The sequence below is a fragment of the Moschus berezovskii genome, chromosome 14, assembly GCF_049115385.1.
Source record: "Moschus berezovskii isolate FMDL1 chromosome 14, NW_MosBer_1.0, whole genome shotgun sequence".
Taxonomy (NCBI): domain Eukaryota; kingdom Metazoa; phylum Chordata; class Mammalia; order Artiodactyla; family Moschidae; genus Moschus; species Moschus berezovskii.
Window position 1 is genome coordinate 57,245,838 of NC_142473.1, and position 20,809 is coordinate 57,266,646.

Sequence of the window (20,809 nt, forward strand, 5' to 3'; positions counted from 1 at the left end):
CTTACTCATTTATCCAAAAATATTTGCTGAATGCCTGCTTATTTGAAACAGACCTTTTTCTGGGGGATACCAAGAGGGATAAGGAGTACAAGCAGCCAGGCAAATAAACAAATACTGAAAAATTGAGTGAGATGGGGACTACAGTAGAGGCATTTACAAAGTAGAGAGGGGTCTTAAAGCACTCACCATGCAGGGCAGGCAACTGACCACAATTAAATGAATAAAGTAACTTTGAGAAAAGTGTTAGGAAGAAAATAAAGTGGGCCTATGTGAACAAAATGGCTAGAAGGATGGGTGTCAGAGTTCTCTGAAGCTACACTGAGTCCAGTGGAATGGTGAGGAGGGCTCAGCCCGGGTGGGAGCAGTGAGTGCAAAGGCCTGAAGAGTGGGACTGATGTCGGTTTTAAGAAATAGAATGTGTCTGGAATGCACTGAGCGGGGAGTGGTGGAAGATGAGCCAAGATGAGATTATACATAAATAAAACATTTTGCCCTGCTGCTTTCACATAACGTTACAATGTAAGAATGTTCATGGTTGTGAAAAATGATCTGTAAATACTTCTTATGACTGTTAAAACATTTTAATGGCTATATTTAAAAATCATATTTTTTTAAAAAGTTACTGTCTGCTTTAAAAAAGTCATCACATGAGGTGCACTCCTGATACGGAGACACCCCCTGCTCAGCCTTCAGCAGGAGTCAGTGGGCAGAAGGGCACGTGGGAGTCAGGCGCCGCCTGCAGGGGCCCTCACTGCCACCTCTGGGCCCCTGTGGTCAAGGCTCAAGTGGCGAAAGCCCCACTGACCTAACCCTGGAGACTGCTGATATGCCCTGTTTCCAACAGAGAGTCTGAGCTCCAGAAACTTCTCTCTCCAGCCTTCGTGCCCCCTCCTTTGTCTTGTTCATTCTGCTGTGAGTCATGGCTTGAGGAGAAACAATGTAAGTTCTCAGGTGACCCCTGCTGGAGACCACTTCCTTGTCTCCCATTTGCAAGGAACAGACAATGCTGACAAGGGCCTCCTCCAGAAGCTTGCTCCACTTTCTCCTCTCTTACCCTAGTTTTTGACTTCTGGCTTCTTCGGAAAGCCAAAGGACTCCTCCAGCTTCTCTCTGCCAACACTTTAGTCTTCAGGTCTCGAGCTGCAGGGTCTGCGGAATTCCTGTCCATACTCATGTATCCACTTGTTGGCCACTGGGGGAGAACGGGGAGGTAGAAGAGCAGGCTCAACAGATCAGACAGAGGCGATACCTACAGGGTCATTAAATTCCATCCCCTTGGTGACTCACTTGCCTCACCTTGGTCCCAGCCCTGTCACAGACTACAAGATGTTGTTGCTTCCAGTAGCAATAAAGAGCAAGAAGGGCAGTGGTCCCTGGAAAAAGTCCCCACAGGTCCTGTCTACTAGAGACTTAATTTTCAAACCCATGGGTACTGTGGTCACTTACCCTTCGTGTAGCTCCTGAAAGCCCCTCCTCCCATAGGGTACCATCTCAGGGTAGTGAGAGAAAAGGCATGGATCCCCCTGGTCAGGTCCACCTCGGCACAAGAGTCCCTCTTCTACTTTTATTGTCTTAAGAGCTAAGTTCTCGTGGACACATGTATGACGTGAGCATGTCCCTTACTTATCTCTTCCTTGTTTGACCTCTCCTCATGGGAGAGTACCTGATGGTTTTCTCCTTGGAACAGAGGAGTGGGACTTTGCACTGATTCTTCTTTAGCTGTCCTGAGGAATCAGAGCCTGTCTGGTCAGGCCAGTCAACTTTTACTGACACTGGCTATAGGACAGAAGCCTCCCCTTTATGGGCTCCTAATGTACTGGTGGCCACTAGCCCAGAATCCGATTACCTCAATATAATGTGGCATTGTTACGAAGCTTTTATCCCCCTAATTTTGTTATTTTCCATTTAATTTTTTTAAAGTTGATTTGTTGTATTTAATTTTTATTCAGTTCAAGAAATTTTCTTTATTTCTTTTGGCCACGCAGTATGTGGGATCTTAGTTCCCAGACCAGGGATCAAATCCAGGCCCCTGCAGTGGAAGCTCGGAGTTTTAACCACTGGACCACCAGGGAAGTCCCTGTTATGAAGCTTTTGGAATGAAAGGCTATGTTATTTTCTATCCAACCCCTATTTCACTTTCCCTTGAACCCCTCACCCCTTTCCCATGCCCAGAAATGCAGGCCTTACCCCATTTATCTCCTACCAGGACAGGGCAGCCAGCATGAAGTGTGTCACCATCCCCTTCACCACTCCTATGCAGGTTCCACCAAAACAGTGCTGCATTCTGAAAGCAAGCAGACCCCGCCCCAGGGAAGGTCAGCCCAGAATCTCAGTCCTACGGAAGCACTTGACTGAGGACAAATGCGTGCATGTCATTAACCAAGAAAACTGTCCATGCAGATGGGGGCAAGGAATGCACAAAATGGCACAAAATGGTAGATAAGCTGCCATTGACTCATTCACTGATGCCTTACTTATTGAGGGCCCTGCCCTACTCCAGACCCTGTGGATGCAGAGACAAATCATGATCACTTCTGCTCTCATGGAAGAGAGACATAAAAACAAACCAGGAGGAGACTGACAGGTGCCAGGGGAAAGGGGAGCACAGGGTGTCACAGGATCCCTGAGGACAGGCACTCAACAGAAAGCACAAGGGGAAGCAAAATATTCCTCACACAACTAAGAACTTAATTCTGATGCTTAGCCTTTCTTAGGCACTTCTAATAACACCCCCAGGAAGCAGGCATCATTGTCATTTCCACCTTAGCAGCAAGGAAGTTGAGGCTTAGGGGCCTTAAATAACATAACTGAGAAGGATCAACATCAGGACTCAGACCCAGGTGTTCTGACTCCAAATCGTCTGTTCTTTCCACCTCTTACACTCAGATTTCTCTCCTGCACACTTACTTTATCCCTGGCCAAACAGCTGAATTTTGCCAAATACCCGGCATTTACTTATTGAATGCTTAGGATGTGCTGGGCACTGTGCTAAGTGCTAGGAGGCACGATCTCAATTATTTGTCATTTCATTCCTGAAGTAATTATGGGCTGCCATCCCTGATTGATTGATTGATTGCTCTGAAATTTGGGGGAGATATTCATTAAGTAAACCTCTTACCACATTGGCCCTCCTCTAATGCCTTGCTTGACTTTATAGCTCTTCTTGCAGTATACCATTACTGCCTGTTAACCTCTCCATGAGCTCCTGGAGGCAAGGACTATGCCCTTTCCTCTGTATTCTGAGTGCCTCTAGCCCCCAGTATTTACTGAAAGGATGACTGAAGGGACCAGTTTCTGCTGAGATTCTGAAGGGGAATAAAAGATTTCTCACCTTTGAGGAGTTCTGTTGTAATAGAAAGGCAGACATGTAATCATCATACAAGTGTAAATAAGATTAAAAAAATAGAGGTACATGTAAATGCAAGAAAACTAAGGAACTATCTTTGATTCTGGGAATCAAGAAAGACCTCTTTTTTGCCCCACTCCCAGGACAGGCGTGTAAGCACAGACAGCACAAAAGTTGAGGTGTTCGAACAATCCTAAAAATCACCCGTTGGCATCAGACCCACACTCACCTTGACCACAGGAACACTGAAGTTGCCGTAGATGAAGGCTGTGGCTCCTCCGGCTTCCACCGAGCTCAACTACAAGGCCAGAGGGAAAGCCAGAGTTGAAATAGCCTGACTGCCTTAACTCTGCCCCACGTGACATCTGATGTCATTTCTGCATAAATTTCCCTCCTGTGTGCCCCTCTTTCAACTCTAGGAGAAATACTTATGGAAAGACAATCACCCAATTTGGGAATGAAGACAGCCTACTCAGTGGCATCAGTGTTTGCCTGCATGGCCATGAGAGGACAACACTTAGAAATCCCCCCTTTCTTGCCTTCCAGCTAGCATACTTATTGAGGGTTACCATGGGTAGGTCCAAACTTTGAGACCCTCAGGAAGAAATTTAGTTTATATCACAGCCCAAGACACATGGACATGTCCCTAAGTTTCATAGAACATTCTTACTACAGGAGATACTGTCTGTTATTTTCCATTTTATTTTATTCTCTTCTAGTTCAGATTTCTTAAATGCTGACCAGATCCACTAAAGTGATTTCACAGCCTAGTAATGCATCATGACCAATGGCTTACAGAACACTTAATGTTTTTGAAAGCTGGGCCTCATAGGAAATACTGATTGCCCCTTTGGTGTGTTTCCCAGATCACTCAGACCCTCTCCAGGTAACCTCAGCTAAAGAGCTTCACCACTGGTATATTCTAGAATTATAGATATGTTTACTTAATTTGAAGAGTTTTTACTGATTTTCAAAGAAATACACAACCTAAACACTTTGACAAATACTGGAAAATACTTTAAGATACTTTATATTATACATTATCTTACCATTCAGGAAAAAAAGCACTTTTATAGTTTATAATAGTTGACATTTATTGAGCAGTGACCATATGTTAGGCATCATACTAAGTCCTTATTCCTCACAACAAATATATCATCCTTAGGACTGTGGTTATTCACAGTCTAGGGATAAGGAAGCTAAGTCTCAGAGAGACTAAGTGGTTTACAAAAGGTCACATAACTCCAAGCCAGGACTGGAGCTGAGCCAATGCTATCTGACTACAAAGACCCTGCTGGTAACCACTATATGGCACACTACCTGTGGTATCATAGCACAGTGGCATGGAAGGACTTAAACAACAGATTGAAAAGAGAATTGGATCAGTGTGCTGTGAGGCTCCAGAGCAGGGCATGGATTGTGAGCTTGGTGGAGGGCAGGGAAATCTTCCCTCTGTAAACCTTCCACTGCTTTGTACTGGGCCTGATCTTATATCCAGTCTGAGCAGAAAATCACTAACCTGATTTCAACTCAGTCCTCTACTTCTTAAAGATTATTTTCCCCCTATAATATTATTCTTATATTCTCCGCAAACCTTATCTCTTGTCTTCAGAAATGTTTATGATGGTCTTAACCCTAATCTGAAGATGAAAGAACTAGGAGTAAGATAGCACTTCCAAGGTCCCACAGTCCCCTTCATGGAGTCCTATACTTGCTTTCTAGGATAGAATGATAAAAACATACTGTATAGATATCCCCTCACCTGACTTCATCAGGTCCTTCTGACAGCCATGTGAGGAGGTGCAGAGCAAGAAAACAAGTTCAGAGAACTGTGATTTGTGCTGAGGCCACATGTTAATGGCAGAACCTGAATCAACTGACTCCAAACCCAAATGCATGCCATTCCACTGTGTATCAGAGGTTTAAAATCCAAACACAGAAAACTCTTGCATTAGCCATTTAAAACTGCTGGACTCCTGCATCTGTGCTACCCTTACCATGGTAACTAGGCCTCTGTAATCAGGGAGTCAGCTGCAGAAGACACTAGGGGGATAAAGAACAGAGAGACTGTGGCCCCTGGACGTCCTATTCTTACTGCCTGTGACTTCACAGATTATGACCTCCCATGCCAGCTTGAGTCATCAACCAGAGATGCACTAGCTGCTGATCCAAACCATGTGCCCTGCCCAGAAAGCTGACGTCAGCCATCCCTCCGCGTGATCAGAATGTTCAGAATGACCACAAGAGGCCAGACACCACTGGCAGTAGCAGCTTTCCAGTTTTGCAGAAAGTTAAAACCGAGCCATGTGAAAAAAGCCACGTTGGGATTGCCAGCAATAAGACTATAGAGTGCTGGCCTCTGTCCTTTCTTGGCTGCACTGTGGAGACCAGATACAGGACTAAGGAAAGAGGGGATGCTAGGGTGGGGGTGTCTGCTACTCTAATGAGCCTGAAACCAGGCCCTCATCTTAGGGTGTAATGTAGAGCATTTATATTTAACAGTATAATACTTATGCTTTAAATGACAGATGACTGATATTATGACTTGTCCAAAGAGAAGGAGGAAAAACCATATGATAGGAAGAGGATCGGTGAGATAATAAAGACTGGGTCCAAATTCTATAGGGTCAGGTCAGAAACTAGGAGAAGAGGCCAATTTACTGTTTTAAGGGGGTGTGTTGCCAACATCCGCTGGATCATGGAGAAAGCAAGAGAGTTCCAGAAAAACATCTATTTCTGCTTCATTGACTATGCCAAAGCCTTTGACTGTGTGGATCACAATAAACTGTGGACCATTCTGAAAGAGATGGGAATACCAGACCACCTGACCTGCCTCTTGAGAAACCTGTATGCAGGTCAGGAAGCAACAGTCAGAACGGTACATGGAACAACAGACTGGTTCCAGATAGGAAAATGAGTACGTCAAGGCTGTATATTGTCACCTTGCTTATTTAACTTGTATGCAGAGTACATCATGAGGAACGCTGGGCTGGAAGAAGCACAAGCTGGAATCAAGATTGCTGGGAGAAATATCAATAACCTCAGATATGCAGATGACACTACCCTTATGGCAGAAAGTGAAGAGGAACTCAAAAGCCTCTTGATGAAAGTGAAAGAGGAGAGTGAAAAGGTTTTCTTGAAGCTCAACATTCAGAAAACAAAGATCATGGCATCTGGTCCTATCACTTCATGGGACATCGATGGAAAAACAGTGGAAACAGTGTCAGACTTTATTTTTTTGGGCTCCAAAATCACTTTGGATGCTGATTGCAGCCATGAAATTAAAAGACGCTTACTCCTTGGAAGGAAAGTTACGACCAACCTTGATAGTATATTAAAAAGCAGAGACATCACTTTGTCAACAAAGGTCCGTCTAGTCAAGGCTATGGTTTTTCCCGTGGTCATGTATGGATGTGAGAGTTGGACTGTGAAGAAAGCTGATCGCCGAAGAATTGATGCTTTTGAACTGTGGTGCTGGAGAAGACTCTTGAGAGTCCCTTGGACTGCAAGGAGATCCAACCAGTCCATTCTAAAGGAGATCAATCCTGGGTGTTCATTGGAAGGACTTATGCTAAAGCTGAAACTCCAATACTTTGGCCACCTCATGCGACGAGTTGACTCACTGGAAAAGACTCTGATGCTGGGAAAGGTTGGGGGCGGGAGGAGAAGGGGACGACAGAGAATGAGATGGCTGGATGGCATCACCGACTCTGTGGACATGACTTTGAGTGAACTCCGGGAGTTGGTGATGGACAGGGAGGCCTGGCGTGCTGTGATTCATGGGGTCGCGGAGAGTCGGACACGACTGAGCGACTGAACTGAACAGAATGTAGAGTTAACTGAAGACTTTATAAGGAGATAAGGAAGAAATTTTTCATTACATATGAGAGAGCCACATTTACTGAATTTCTCTGTAGGCATCTCTCTTCTTCCTTCTCATAATCTCAGCTGCTTCATTTCTCTCCTCTCTTACCCTCACAGCTCCACGACCTCATCTATGGGTTCATGCTTTTCAACAGCAAGTAGTCTATGGGACCTCAAAGAAAGAGAACCACATCCCCTTCCCGTGTTGTTCGGGTCCCAGGATCTCCTGGCCTTCATGTCAGGCTACTTCCCATCCTAATCACAGCCAATGACAAGGTCACAGTTAGGTCTACATAATGTCAATTCTTTGAGGGCAGGAGCTGACATGTATTTTTTTATTCCTCCTATGGTGCCTAATGAGAGTGCTGTATGAAATTTACAAACATCCTGGAGATTTTTCTGCTGTGAATATCACATAAAATCAGTATCTTATATTGCTTTGAAAACCATAAAATAAAAGAGAGAGAAATAATCATTAAGTAAGTAACCCTGGTCCCTCCAGAGGAAGACTCACATAGATCATAAATGTTGCGACCCGGTTTCCAGAGTTCATTCTGTACAGTGGGCTGCTTGGTGACTGAGACAAAAATAGAATACATCATTATTTCATGCAGAAGGCACCAGAGTGACAACCAGAAGGTACCAGTATTCCACCACAATACAGGGAGGAGAAAAATGGGGCAGTCACAGATGGGAGAGAGCTTGAGCTATACCTGGTCACGTATGTGCCTGTTTTGCTGGAAGTTACTCAATATACTTTTTTTTCCTTTTACCAATTTATTAGATACACAAATAAGTGAATTATATACTAATCAAACTAAATTGCTTGTTAGTAGTGAAAGGCTTCCCTGATAGTTCAACTGGTAAAGGATACGCCTGCAATGCAGGAGACCCCGGTTCGATTGCTGGGTCGGGAAGAGCCGCTGGAGAAGGGATAGGTACCCACTCCAGTATTCTTGGGCTTCCCTCGTGGCTCAGCTGGTAAAGAATCACCCACAATGTGGGAGACCTGGGTTCGATCCCTGCGTTGGGAAGATCCCCTGGAGAAGGAAAAGGCTACCCACTCCAGTCTTCTGACCTGGTGAATTCCATGGACTGTACAATCCACGGGTCACGAAGAGTCAGATACAACTGAGTGACTTTCACTTTCACTTTTCAGTGAAAGGACTGGTGGTTCATTGTATTTTCAGGTTTTTAGTGAAATAATATATAAAATGTTACAGATAATTTTTCAGTAAACATGCCAAGTCATAAAACTGGAATTCCTAATTATTTGCCAAAGAGACATATTCTTTTGTTACAGAAGAGTTTAACTATATAATTTACATGTCATAAAATCCAGTCATTGTAAGAGTGTTTTTCAATGAGTTTTAGTAAAAAGATGAGTCAGAAGCTATCAGCTTGAAACTAAGACTTTCAGATCTACCTAGAACAGGAATCTTTGTTCTAAGATTTCACTCAATGTTCCCTGGGGGCCCTATTAGAGCTCTGCCTCAGAGAAATAAATAATACCCTCTTTCCCTACCCCCAGGAGATGGTCACTGACCCCATAGTTACCGTAGCATGGTCAAAGTGAGGCTCATAGTGCCCTCCGATTCCATAGTTCACCACCTGGAGATACTCTGCGTAGGGAGGCTGGACATCAAGGCCTGTGAGGGCAGCGATGCGATGGTCAAGGGTCACCAGCACTGGGTCAACAGTGTCCTTCAGCCAGGCACTAAAACACACCACAAGTTGAAGCATTAGTGATCTGATGCCTGAAATGACTAACGGTGAATGAATGAATGAGGTCAACTGCCAGAAGGAAGGCAGGCAGGGAGGACAGGAAATGCATTCATCAATCAAACGGGGGTGAAGTATCTGTTACAGAGACCTATGAAGATCATGATGGGCAATGCTTATGAAAATGCTTTGTAGGATGTATGCTGGTGATTGCTGTAAAATGCAGGAAAATCTGTGTTCTTCTGCTCTACTCCAAGACAAACCATGATAGGTCAAAGACCAAAGAGCAAAGTTCAGTCTTTTTTCCTGAATGTCTTATTGAGGTTCTGATAAAGTGGAGGATTTGGGACCAGAATGTAGGTTCCTGGGAAGTAAGGAAGCAAACCAGTGAGTCTCCTAGGGAGATGATGAGGGCTCTTAAGGAAGTACCCTGGCACATCTGGGTCTATAAATGATGGATTAATCTATTTATTCCTTTGTATACAGTGCATGCATAGTGCTATGCTGTGGGCACTAAGGTTTACAAAGGTACTCAAGACAAAGCTGCTGTGTTCAAAGAGCTCATTAGAAGAGACACACAAATATACACAAATACAACGAGTATAAATCGAAGAAGAAAAATGAGAACCAGCCTTTAAAGTCCTGAGGAGCACAGAGGAAGGAGATGTTAATTTTGACTGGCATGGCAGTAAGATGGACATGTAGGCCAAATTTTGAAGGGTGCATAAAATTTCAATAGAAATAACCATAGGGGTATTTCAGGCTGAAGAAATAGTATGCAGATGTGGTGGGGTGACATAATATATATCAACATGAAAGCATCTGGTCTATGAGAGAAATAACGGGAAATTAGGCTAGAAGAGCAGGCTCAGGGCATGTTGTGTAAGCTGAGGACCCTGGGTTCAGGAATCTGGCCTTAGTGGATAACAAAGAGTCAGTGGAGATTTCTGTGCAGGAAAAAAATTTAGTGATTAGGAGTTCACTGGTGACCTTTGAGGGACAAGTTCTAGTGAAGCTGTGAGGACAGAAAGTGAAAGGGTTAGTCACTCAGTCGTATCTGACTCTGAGACCCCATGGACTGTAGCCTGCCAGGCTCCCCTGTCCATGGGATTTCCCAGGCAAGAATATTGGAGTGGGTAGCCATTTCCTCCTCCATGGGATCTTTCCCACCCAGGAACTGAACTGAACCCTGGTCTCCCACATTGTAGGCAGATTCTTTACCATCTGAGCCACTGGGGAAGCCCAGTGAGGGTTGGGGGTGGTGAATGAGGGGAGGCAATGAGGGTCTCAGTCTCTTTACCTGAAAAGTAAGGAGAATACCACCTCCTCCTCCTAAAAGCAGAACAGAAAGTTGACTTTTCCCCTTGACACTACAATGTCAGAAAGATTAGCAAAGCAATGAAGCTGAAGTTATATGGATCTTTCAAAACTTAGAAAATAACTTCCTAATGTAAAAGGTCCCAAACTTAGAAAATAACTTCCTAATGTAAACCAGACCAAGTGAGTTAAGCCAAAGGATTCTGAATCAAAGCTTTCATCACTCACTTCACTTCCAGACTACAAAAACCATCGACCCAGCCTGAGGTCTGGCCTCTCCCCAAGGATGTCTTCACTGTCTCCCATGGCTCTGGTGGGGACCCTCCTCTTACTGTATCATCCACACTGCCCTTATAGCGCAAACCAAGGATTGCAGTGGGGCTGATTAGGGATGGAGGGGAGGGAATGCAGCTGGATCTTCCCCTCTAGAGAAGCCACCAGATCCAGAGATTCTGGCCCTCCCGCTTGCCTGAGTGGTGGCAAGTCATGCTTTGAATATAAATCAGGAGGTGCAACTAGAATTCTGTAAAGTCAAGTTTTGAGTAGAGACTTTCTAGAAAAGTAATCCTGTTTAGGAGAACAACTATGTACTTAATTTTTGGTCTAGGGCTTAGGAGCTTTTTCAACTCTTTCTAATGGTCTCCTAGTTAAGTCCTCAGACCATGTAACAGCCTGTGAAAGGCCCTTGGGTGAGGGGAGTGGATATTACTCCCTCTCAGCAAGAAAGCACAGATATAAACCTGAACTATAGGTTCGCTGGTGGCATCTCTGATGGCACCTGAATGACTGCTGCTGACCTCTAGTCATCTGTGCCAGGGCGGCCAGCAGGTGTGAAAAGAGTCCCTGCCAAGGAAGGACCCCTCTTACCTCTTGCTGATGCGGTACTCCACTGGTAACTGCTTTTCACCTGACGCCACCACGGATCTCTGTAACTGGTGTGAAGGATGTAAGAGAAAGTCCAAGTAGTTACCATGCAAAGGGAAGGACTCTCATTTGCATAGACGTGCCCCTCTCTTAGCATAAGCCTAACAATCACCAGTTTCTCCTTAATTAAAGGATATTTTGTACTTGCTACTAATTTAGTGATAGCTATTGATCTTGAAAATAAAAAATAATAAGTGACATAAAAACTCAAAGTTGACAATAAGCTTGAGCTTCATATCTGGTAAATACTAAATGTTCAAAAAAGTCTGTTGGAACTAAAATAAAAGTGATTTTTTAATCCCTTTTGCATCTGCAAGACTGTAAGTTCTGTAAGAACAAGAGCTGTTTCTTTTTTTTTAATATCTATTTATTTGGCTGTGTCGGGTCTTAGTTGCGGCATGTGAGATCTTTCATCACAGCACACAGATTCTCTAGTTGTGGCACATGGGTTTATTGCTTCATGGCATGTGGGATCATCTCAGTTCCGCAGCCAGAGATGGAACCCATGTCCCCTGCATTGAGTGGAGGATTCTTAACCACTGGACCACCCAGGAAGTCCCTAAGGGTTATTTCTTATTCATCTTTATATCCCAGTGTCTGGGTCAGCTAAGCTTTGACTTTAGTGTTTGTCAAATGACAGGACACTCTCTCCCCTCATAGGCAGCCCGCTCCTTCTGAACAATTCAGATAAAATCCCTTCCTTACAAAGAATCAAAATCTGTTTTGCTTGCAGCTGCCTTTGTTATGGGGAAAAAACAACCAAACAGGTCTGAAGTCACTAATTCCACTGAATGTCTCTATTTTGTTCTGAATGTTCGGATAGAAATTTTAAGTTATTTTTAAATAAAGTAGCCTCTAATTGCAAAAATACTGTACCAAGGACAGAAAGAGAAATAATTTCTACATGAGGATGTCTGCTTCTGCATCTGACACCAGAATGTCAGCTCCGTGAGGGCAAGCACTTGGTCCTTTTTCAGTGCTGTATCCCAAGGGTGCAGAAAAGGCCAGGCAGGAAGCAGGTGCTAAATACTGGTGAAATGCAGCCAGGAGTGAATGAACCAGAGTCTTGAGCCTAAAGACACAGTCCCGGCGCTTCATGTGCAGTCAGAGTAGAGCATGAAGCAACCATGGGCACCCTTTCCTTTCTCAGAGGCTTCAACAGTATTACTGTTCCTGCTGCTAAACCAGGTAGAGAACCTTGGAAAAGGCTCTTCCCTCCCCTGGACTCGTTTCCTCAGGTATAAAATGCAGCATGTGAACAACACTCTCCTGGAGGCCTTCTCAGCCTCTGTCTCTACAATGCTAGGATGCAGAGAATCGGTAAGTGACTGACATTGTCTCTGTGTGGGCCTCTGTCCAGCTCCTCTCCTGAGCCTTCACAGTGAGGAGAGAGTGTCTGCTGCTCTTCTGGGACAGTATCAATGGTTTAAAAACAAATCCTACAGAATCTCCACTCCACTCTGCCAGCCCCCTCCCTTCCAGAGCCACACTGCATTTACACAAAATTTGTGTAAATTCTCTGTATACTGCATTATACACTCTACATAACAATTATTTACCGTGCATCCACAAGTCATTCATTTGAGGGGACAAATACTGATTGTTCTCTGACTAAGCACTGTGCTAGACATTGTAAACACAATATAGGATAACCATAAGTCATTCAGTGGGGCCCTACTGGAAAAGTACAGGGTTAGGGAAGGAACAACCAGCCATTCGTATGAAGGACAGGAAGGCTTCCCAGGATGCCCAAAAGACAACTGGAATCACACAGGTGAAAAGAGGCCAAGGGAAGAGTGCTTCAGGCAGAGAGAGGAGTGTGAGGCCAGTGAGAGCACTGCCTGTTCATGGAGACACAAGTTGTTTAGTGCTTCTGGGGTGTCAGTGTAAGGGGGCATGCTGCAGAAAGGGTGGCAGTTGCCAGGCCAAGGGGCTCTGTGATCATCTGAGAGCAAAGGGGACCCATTAAAGAGTTTAAGCAAGGGCTTGACTCAGTTGCAAGTGACCAGTTGCAGATTGCTCTAGCTGCAACAGGCATAATACAGGGCCATACATTCCAAGGACAACATATGATCCCTGCTATCTTACAGTCTGGTTGAGGGGGACAAAGGACTAACTCATGAAACTGAGCAATTCCAGACAACTCATAAATGGCAGAATAAATGAAAGTACCAAACAACTGGAGACAAAAACTCTTGAGTTCAGAGGAGGAAGGTTATTGTAGGTGGCCCCAAAAAGTGCTCTGGAAAAAATGTTCCTACTGAAAGAATCTGTGAAAGTGGGCCAAAATGGTAAGGGCGAGGAAGCCAAAGGAGGCGTCCGGTTTCAACTGTGTCTTCAAGAATGGGCAGAATGCAGATGGGGAGGAATGATGAGAGAGCAGAGAAATTCTTTCTTGAGAAACAGACAGTGAACAGGAGCAGAGAAATTCAACACAAGCCACTGAGGTGGCTTGGTTCCCTTGGGGCAGCCACTACCACACACACCCAGGACTTGTTCCTGGGCAGACCAAAGGCGAGACAGGGACCAGAAACCCTGGCAAGACACTTCTGGGGGAAGGGAGTGTGGCAAGGTCTGTGTGTGCCAGACAGATGACCTGGCCACAGGGGATTAAATGAACATCTCCAAGTGGGCCGCCTGTCCTGTTACCACAGCAACAGATCTGTCCTGAGGAAAAGGGAGCTTGAGGCCAAACACTGCCGCTGGCTCACTGAGAAGCCAAAGATATTGAAAACACATCTTTCCAATTCACGGGGAGCTTAATGGCTTCAAAAACTTTCTGTACAAAGATTCCAGATTCGTCTGAAGGGCTTTTAGATGGAATTATTTTTGCTATTCTTCTCTTCCAATTCATGTCTGCTGCCAAAGTCTCCCTCAAAATCTGCAGGCCTGATCAGGGCGCTCTCCGAGTTCAAATTGTCCCACTGCTTCCCCTGGCTTTTGGGATAAAATCCAAACTCCCCAGCACGGTACTTCCAGAGCTTCTAACTCTGTCTCACCGTGCATCTCCCATCCCTTCCCACACCCGCCCCTGCCCACTTCAGCCCCTAGCTGCCCCCTACTCTCTGCACACACCACACAGCAGGCCTGTGCACAGACTGCCTGTCTTCCTGGAATATCCTTTGTCACCTTTCACTCGGATGAATCTCACAGCCACGGGGAAGCCTCTGTTTTTCCTCTCCCCCTGCCCCTATCTGCTCTTCACCTGACTGCCTTTCCCTTGGAGGAAGGTTCTCTTTTTCATGCTGCTGTAGCACAACACCAATACCTATTACAGGATGTATCACAGTGCATTGTAAATATCTCTTTCCCCTTCTTCAGGAAGCTCTGAAATCAGAGGGAGCAATACTTAACCTCCGTGTAACAGCCCAGAACCCAGTGCAGCATCGAGCACACATCAGGCTCTGTTCCAGTGATGAATGACGATCTGGCTGCCAGGGCAAACGGCACATCATGAAGGGCATGATGTCTGCTTTGACACAGGAATTCTGAAACTGTCTTACCTGCCATTTGTAAAGAGGAAACATACTTACAGCAGTGAGGTCAACTGCATGACCTTTCTAAATATATGCCACACTTCCTGGATTTTAAATAACTTACTGGAATCCTGTCACCTCCACTAGCCTTGTTCATAGTGAAGCTTCCTAAGGCCCACTTGACTTTGTACTCCAGGATGACTGGTTCTAGGTGAGTGATCACACCATCGTGGTTATCCAGGTCATTAAGATCTTTTTGTATAGTTCTTCTGTGTATTTGTGCCATCTCTTCTTAATATCTTCTACTTCTGTAAGGTTCACACTGTTTCTGTGCTTTATTGTGCCCATCTTTGCATGAAATGTTCCCTTGGTATCTCTAATTTTCTTGAAGAGATCTCTAGTCTTTCCCATTCTATTGTTTTCCTCTATTTCCTTGCATTGTTCGCTCCAGAAGGCTTTCTTATCTCTCCTTGCTATTCTTTGAAACTCTGCATTCAGGTGGATATATCTTTCCCTTTCTCCTTTGCCTTTCTCTTCTCTTCTCTCAGCTATTTGTAAGGCTTCCTTAGACAACCATTTTGCCTTTTTGCATTTCTTGGGAATGGTTCTGGTCACCACCTCCTATACAGTGTCACGAACCTCTGTCCATAGTGCTTCAGGCACTCTATCAGATCTGATCCCTTGAATCTTTTTGTCACTTCACTGTATAATCATAAGAGATTTCATTTACGTCATACCTGAATGGACTAGTGGTCTTCCCTACTTTTCTCAATTCAAGTCTGAATTTCGTAATAATGAACTCATGATCTGAGTCATAGTCATCTCCAGGTCTTGTTTTTGCTGGACAAAACAAAGATGGAGATAGAGCTTCTCCATCTTTAGCTACAAAAAATATAATCAATCTGATTTTCAGTATTGACCATTTGGTGATGTCTATGTGTAGAGTCTTCTCTTGTGTTGTTGGAAGAGGGTGTTTGCTGTGACCAGTGCTTTCTCTTGGCAAAACTGTTAGCCTTTGCCCTGCTTCATTTTGTACCCCATGGCCAAACTTGCCTGTTACTCCAGGTATCTCTTGACTTCCTACTTTTGCATTCCAGCACTCTATGAGGAAAAGGACATCTTTTTTTGGTGTTAGTTCTAGAATGTTTTGTTGGTCTTCATAGAACTGTTCAACTTCAGCTTCTTTGGCATTAATGGTTGGGGCATAGATGTGGATTGCTGTGATGCTGAATGGTTTGCCTTGGAAATGAACCTAGATCATTCTGTCATTTTTGAGACTACACCCAAGTACTGCATTTCGAACTCTTTTGTTGACTATGAGGGTTATTCCATTTCTTCTAAGGGATTCCTGACCACAGTCATAGATATAATGGTCATCTGAATTAAATTCATCCATTCCTGTCCATTTTAGTTCCCTGATTCCTAAAATGTTGATGTTCACTCTTGCCATCTCCTGTTTGACCACTTCCAGTTTACCTTGATTCATGGATCTAACATTCCAGGTTCCTGTGCAATATTGTTTATAGCATCAGACTTTACTTTCACCATCACACACATCCACAGTTGGGTATAGTTTTTTACTTTGGCTCAGGCTCTTCATTCGTTGTGGAACTATTTCTCCACTCTTCTCCAGCAGCATATTGGACACCTACCGACCTGGGGGGTTCACCTTTCAGTGTCATATCTTTTTGCCTTTTCATACGTTCATGGGTTCTCAAGGCAAGAATGCTGAAGTGGTTTGCCATTCCCTTCTTCAAAGGACCACATCTTATCAGAACTCTCCTCTATGACCCATCCATCTTGGGTGGCCCTGCACAGTATGGCTCATAGTTTTCATTGAGTGCTGCACTTAATATGTCAGCAAATTTGGAAAACTCAGCAGTGCCCACAGGACTGGAAAATGTCAGTTTTCATTCCAACCCTAAAGAAGGACAATGCCAAAAAATGTTCAATCTACCACACAATTGTGCAAATCCTTCCAACTAGGCTTCAACAGTATGTGAACCAAGAACTTCCAGATATACAAGTCTGGATTTAGAAAAGGCAGAGGAACCACAGATCAAATTGCCAACATTCGTTGGATCATAGAAAAAGCAAGAGAATTCCAGAAACACATCTACTTCTGCTTCAGCCTTTGACTGTGTGGATCACAACAAACTGTGGAAAATTCTTAAAGAGATAGGAGTACCAGACCACCATACCTGCATCCTGAGAAACCTGTATGCAGGTCAAGAAGCAATAGTTAGAACTGGACATGGAACAACAGACTGGTTCCTAATAGGGAAAGGAGTATGTCAAAGCTATATATTGTCACCTTGCTTATTTAAATTATATATGGAGTATATGATGTGAAATGTTGGGCCAAATGAATCACAAGCTGGAATCAAGATTGCTGGAAGAAATAACAATAACCTCAGATAGGCCTTGGAGCACGGAATGAAGTAGGGCAAAGGCTAATAGAGTTTTGCCAAGAGAACTCACTGGTCATAGCAAACACCCTCTTCCAACAACACAAGAGAAGACTCTACACATGGACATCACCAGATGGTCAACACTGAAATCAGATTGATTATATTCTTTGCAGCCAAAGATGGAGAAGCTCTATACAGTTAGCAAAAACAAGACCAGGAGCTGCCTGTGGCTCAGATCATGAACTCCTTATTGCCAAATTCAGACTTATATTGAAGAAAGTAGGGAAAACCATTAGACCATTCAGATATGACCTAAATCAAATCCCTTATGATTATACAGTGGAAGTAAGAAATAGATTTAAGGGTCTTGATCTGATAGATAGAGTGCCTGATGAACTCTGGACGGAGGTTCGTGACATTGTACAGGAGACAGGGACCAAGACCATCCCCATGAAAAGAAATGCAAAAAAGCAAAATGGCTGTCTGAGGAGGCCTTACAAATAGCTGTGAAAAGAAGAGAAGCAAAAAGCAAAGGAGGAAAGGAAAGATATAAGCATCTGAATGCAGAGTTCCAAAGAATAGCAAGGAGAGATAAGAAAGCCTTCCTCAGCAATCAATGCAAAGGAATAGAGGAAAACAACAGAATAGGAAAAACAAGAGATCTTTTCAAGAAAATTAAAGATATCAAGGGAACATTTCATGCAAAGATGGGCTCGATAAAGGACAGAAATGGTATGGACCTAACAAAAGCAGAAGATATTAAGAAGAGGTGGCAAGAATACACAGAAGAACTGTACAAAAAAGATCTTCACGAGCAAGATAACCACGATGGCGTGATCACTCACCTGGAACCAGACATCTTGGAATGTGAAGTCAAGTGGGCCTTAGAAAGCATCACTACGAACAAAGCTAGTGGAGGTGATGGAATTCCAATTGAGCTATTTCAAATCCTGAAAGATGATTCTGTGAAAGTGCTGCACTCAATATGCCAGCAAATTTGGAAAACTCAGCAGTGGCCACAGGACTGGAAAAGGTCAGTCTTCATTCCAATCCCAAAGAAAGGGAATGCCAAAGAATGCTCAAACTACCGCATAATTGCACTCATCTCACACACTAGTAAAGTCATGCTCAAAGTTCTCCAAGTTATGCTTCAGCAATATGTGAATCGTGAACTTCCAGATGTTCAAGCAGGTTTTAGAAAAGGCAGAGGCACCAGAGATCAAATTGCCAACATCCGCTGGATCATGGAGAAAGCAAGAGAGTTCCAAAAAAACATCTATTTCTGCTTCATTGACTATGCCAAAGCCTTTGACTGTGTGGATCACAATAAACTGTGGAACATTCTGAAAGAGATGGGAATACCAGACCACCTGACCTGCCTCTTGAGAAACCTGTATGCAGGTCAGGAAGCAACAGTTAGAACTGTATATGGAACAACAGACTGGTTCCAAATAGGAAAAGGAGTACATCAAGGTTGTATATTGTCACCCTGCTTATTTAACTTATATGCAGAGTACATCATGAGGAACGCTGGGCTGGAAGAAGCACAAGCTGGAATCAAGATTGCTGGGAGAAATATCAATAACCTCAGATATGCAGATGACACCACCCTTATGGCAGAAAGTGAAGAGGAACTCAAAGGCCTTTTGATGAAAGTGAAAGAGGAGAGTGAAAAGGTTGGCTTGAAGCTCAACATTCAGAAAACGAAGATCATGGCATCTGGTCCCATCACTTCATGGGAAATAGATGGAAAAACAGTGGAAACAGTGTCAGACTTTATTTTTTGGGGCTCCAAAATCACTGCAGATGCTGATTGCAGCCATGAAATGAAAAGACGCTCGCTCCTTGGAAGGAAAGTTATGACCAGCCTAGATAGCATATTAAAAAGCAGAGACATTACTTTGCCAACAAAGGTCCATCTAGTCAAGGCTATGGTTTTTCCCGTGGTCATGTATGGATGTGAGAGTTGGACTGTGAAGAAAGCTGATCGCCGAAGAATTGATGCTTTTGAACTGTGGTGTTGGAGAAGACTCTTGAGAGTCTTTTGGACTGCAAGGAAATCCAACCAGTCCATGCTAAAAGAGATCAATCCTGGGTGTTCACTGGAAGGACTGATGCTAAAGCTGAAACTCCAATACTTTGGCCACCTCATGCAACGAGTTGACTCACTGGAAAAGAGTCTGATGCTAGGAGGGATTGGGGGTAGGAGGAGACGGGGAGGCAGAGAATGAGATGGCTGGATGGCATCACCGACTCGATGGACATGAGTTTGAGTGAACTCCGGGAGTTGGTGATGGACAGGGAGGCCTGGCGTGCTGTGATTCATGGGGTCGCAAAGAGTCGGACACGACTGAGCGACTGAACTGAACTGAACCATCCTAATGTCAGAAAGCAAAGAGGAACTAAAAAGCCTCTTGATGAAGGTGAAAGAGGAGAGTGAAAAAAAAAAAGCCTTAAAATTCAACATTCAAAAAACCTAAGATCATGGCAAATAGATGGGGAAACAATAGAAACAGTAACTTTATTTTTGGGGCTCCAAAATCACTGCAGATGGTGACTGCAGCCATGAAATTAAAAGATGCTTGCTCCTTGGAAGTAAAGCTATGACAAACCTAGGCATCATATTAAAAAGCAGAGACATTACTTTGCCGACAAAGGTCCGTCTAGTCCAAGCTATGATTTTTCCAGTAGTCATATGGATGTGAGAGCTGGATCATAAAGAAGGCTGAAAAGTGAAAGTGAAAGTCACTCAGTCGTGTCCAACTCTTTGGGATCCCATGGACTATACAGTCCATGGAATTCTCCAGGCCAGAATACAGAAGAATTGATGCTTTGTGTGGTACTGGAGAAGACTCTTGAGAGTCCCCTGGACTGCAAGAGATCAAACCAGTCAATCCTAAAGGAAATCAGTCCTGAATATTCATTGGAAGGACTGATGCTGAAGCTGAAGCTCCAATACTTTGGCCACCTGATGCGAAAAGCCAACCCACTGGTAAAGACTCTGATGCTGGGAACAACTGAAGGCAGGAGGAGAAAGAGGTGACAGGATGAAATGGCTGGATGGCATCACCAACTCAATGGACATGAGTCTGAGCAAACTCCAGGAATTAGTGAAGGACAGGGAAGCCTGGTGTGCTGCAGTCCATGGGATCTCAAAGAGTCGGACACAACTGAGGGACTGAATAAAAACACTTTCTGGAGGGCTAACTCTCCTCCCTATCAACATAAAGCTTGGTACAGTGGCTGCGGAGCCTTCTCCATGGAAGAATGAGATATACCCACCAAGCTGACTGCAGTGTTGGCTACATGCCTTGCTTTAACCAGGAAAATGTGGATGGAAGTAATGCCTGGTGCTTCCAAGCAGAAGCTTTAAAAGCCAGCTAGTAGTTTGCCATCTTTGCCTTTTTCCTCTCCCATGAGATGGCAATGTTCCAAACAGAGGCTGCTCTGTTGGGCTGGGTCCGAGAGTAAAGACAGCATAGGGCAGAGCAGCAATCAGCACAAGACAGACACATAACGTGAGGACCAAGCCAGCCTCTATTGCTGCTGTCCTCCCTGAGATTTGGGGGCTGCTTGTTACTGTTAGAGGAAACCCTAACTGTAACTGCCTATTCTGTAGGCACCATTTGTGTGAGTTATTTTATAATAGGAGGTTCTGATAAGGAACACAAAACTAACAGGACACTACCAACGGGAAGAATTTGGGAAAATTCATCACATGGAGATGCTACATGTCCTACCATCTCCCA

At 44.1% G+C, this 20,809-nt stretch overlaps 1 protein-coding gene across 2 annotated transcripts in view; it reads right to left on the minus strand.

Moving 5' to 3' along the window:
- Positions 1-217: 217 nt before the first annotated feature.
- The window catches only part of P4HA3 (prolyl 4-hydroxylase subunit alpha 3), a 44,331-nt gene continuing 23,739 nt past the window's right edge, over positions 218-20,809 (minus strand). The window contains exons 8-13 of one of the 2 annotated variants that reach the window (XM_055423659.2): positions 11,117-11,181; positions 8,768-8,927; positions 7,725-7,787; positions 3,576-3,644; positions 2,204-2,284; positions 218-1,192 (exon numbers count right to left, since the gene is read on the minus strand). In XM_055423659.2, coding sequence (XP_055279634.2) covers positions 806-1,192; positions 2,204-2,284; positions 3,576-3,644; positions 7,725-7,787; positions 8,768-8,927; positions 11,117-11,181 — 825 coding nt within the window. In that variant the 3' untranslated portion in view covers positions 218-805. Of the gene's footprint in view, positions 1,193-2,187; positions 2,285-3,575; positions 3,645-7,724; positions 7,788-8,767; positions 8,928-11,116; positions 11,182-20,809 lie in introns of both variants that reach the window. The other variant, XM_055423660.2, reaches the window with a different exon arrangement.